The sequence below is a fragment of the Chaetura pelagica genome, unplaced genomic scaffold (genome assembly GCF_000747805.2).
Source record: "Chaetura pelagica isolate M959 unplaced genomic scaffold, ChaPel_1.0 scaffold829, whole genome shotgun sequence".
In the NCBI taxonomy this organism is placed as follows: Eukaryota; Metazoa; Chordata; class Aves; order Apodiformes; family Apodidae; genus Chaetura; species Chaetura pelagica.
In genome coordinates, this window is record NW_009954535.1 from 576,635 (window position 1) to 578,001 (window position 1,367).

The 1,367-nt window shown below is 43.5% G+C and overlaps 1 protein-coding gene across 2 annotated transcripts in view; it reads right to left on the bottom strand.

Annotated features, from left to right (window-relative positions):
- Positions 1–1,367, bottom strand: part of MBNL1 (muscleblind-like splicing regulator 1) — a 60,171-nt gene that overhangs the window by 11,326 nt on the left and 47,478 nt on the right. Inside the window, exon 6 of one of the 2 annotated variants that reach the window (XM_010004715.1) lies at positions 1,144–1,297. The exons of the other annotated variant lie outside the window; for it this stretch is intronic. Coding sequence (XP_010003017.1) covers positions 1,144–1,297 — 154 coding nt within the window. The remainder of the gene's footprint in view (positions 1–1,143; positions 1,298–1,367) is intronic. 2 annotated transcript variants of the gene reach the window in all.

Sequence of the window (1,367 nt, forward strand, 5' to 3'; positions counted from 1 at the left end):
TGCTGACTCCAACGAGCTTTGCAGGAAGCTTTTTATATTTCAGAGGCTGCATTTTTGGAACTTAAATAAGTGATTAAAATGTACTATATCAAGCCATTGACTTTTATGCCATTTAAATTATACAATTGGTTGTATGTCAGATCAAGAAAGAAGGGTACAAGGCATTATACCAAATTCCTGGGAACACAGTTGTCAAAAATGTTTAGGATAAAAACCTTACATTTTTTGGCAGACTGAATAGCTCTGTTTTCTCTTCTCCCCTCCCCTCAACTACTCTGCATAAAGGAAGGGCTGTCCTCACAGATTCTGTCCAATTTTTGGAGTACAGATCTATCAGGTGTCCTCTGCATACCTCCTAGTGTGACAGTGCTGTTTTAACGTGGCTTTGTATGTGAAAAAGCCTAATTCAGCTGTGTTAATATAGGCATACATTCCCATGACATACTACATAATTTTTTGTGAAATTCTGTTTGCAGAACCAAATGTATATTCCAACTTTAAGTCCCACCACTTGCCCTCTGAAGGGATTTCCACCTGTGTGAATACTACAGGCATCCATTCCTCAGGAATTTGACTAGATGTGATCACTCTTGAACAAGAACAAATGCACCTTGGATCTGCTTAGTCCAAAATCAGCCCTGAGGTTTTAGTGGAAGAGGCCTAAACCTTGATTTTGTGAGTAGGTTCATGATGAGCCTATCTGTGAGCCTGCCTGAGCCTTTTATGATCACTGCACCATCATTACAATCAAAACCTTCAAGTGTGTGACTCAGAACAACATGAAGGCAAAGGGGTCTTACAGCAAAGAGAAACAAATACAAAACAGCTTAAGAGATGTGTAACGAAGAGAGGTTAATCGGGGGAAAGAGGAAGGAGAGAGGAGATCTGATTTGGGATGACAGAGCATGACACTGATTTTTATCTTAGCCTGGAAAACACCCACCCAAGCTTCCGAGAGAAGCAGAGAGAAGCCAGCCTTCCTGCAGTCAGCAGCTCCTCTGCCATGGCAGGCTGGGCAGGGCAGGGTCTGAGGCGCACAAACCTCCACGCGTTTGCCGCCAGGAACTTTGTTCTTCCCTACTGCATTATTTCCAGAACTCCCCCTTCTCCCTCCCCAGCAAGAGGCAAACAAAGGGCACTTACCTGGTGGGAGAAAGGCTGTATGCTGCTGTAACTGCATGTTGGCAAGAGCTTGCTGGTATTGGAAAATACCAGTGTTAAAGACTGCGGTGGCACCATTGGTTTTTTCAAGCGCAGGCCTCTTTGGTAACGGGGGAAGTACAGCTTGAGGAATTCCCTGAATGGTGGACGGGTACAAACATGAAGTACAGTAAAAAAAAGAAAAGGAACAAAAAAAAAAAGGGGGA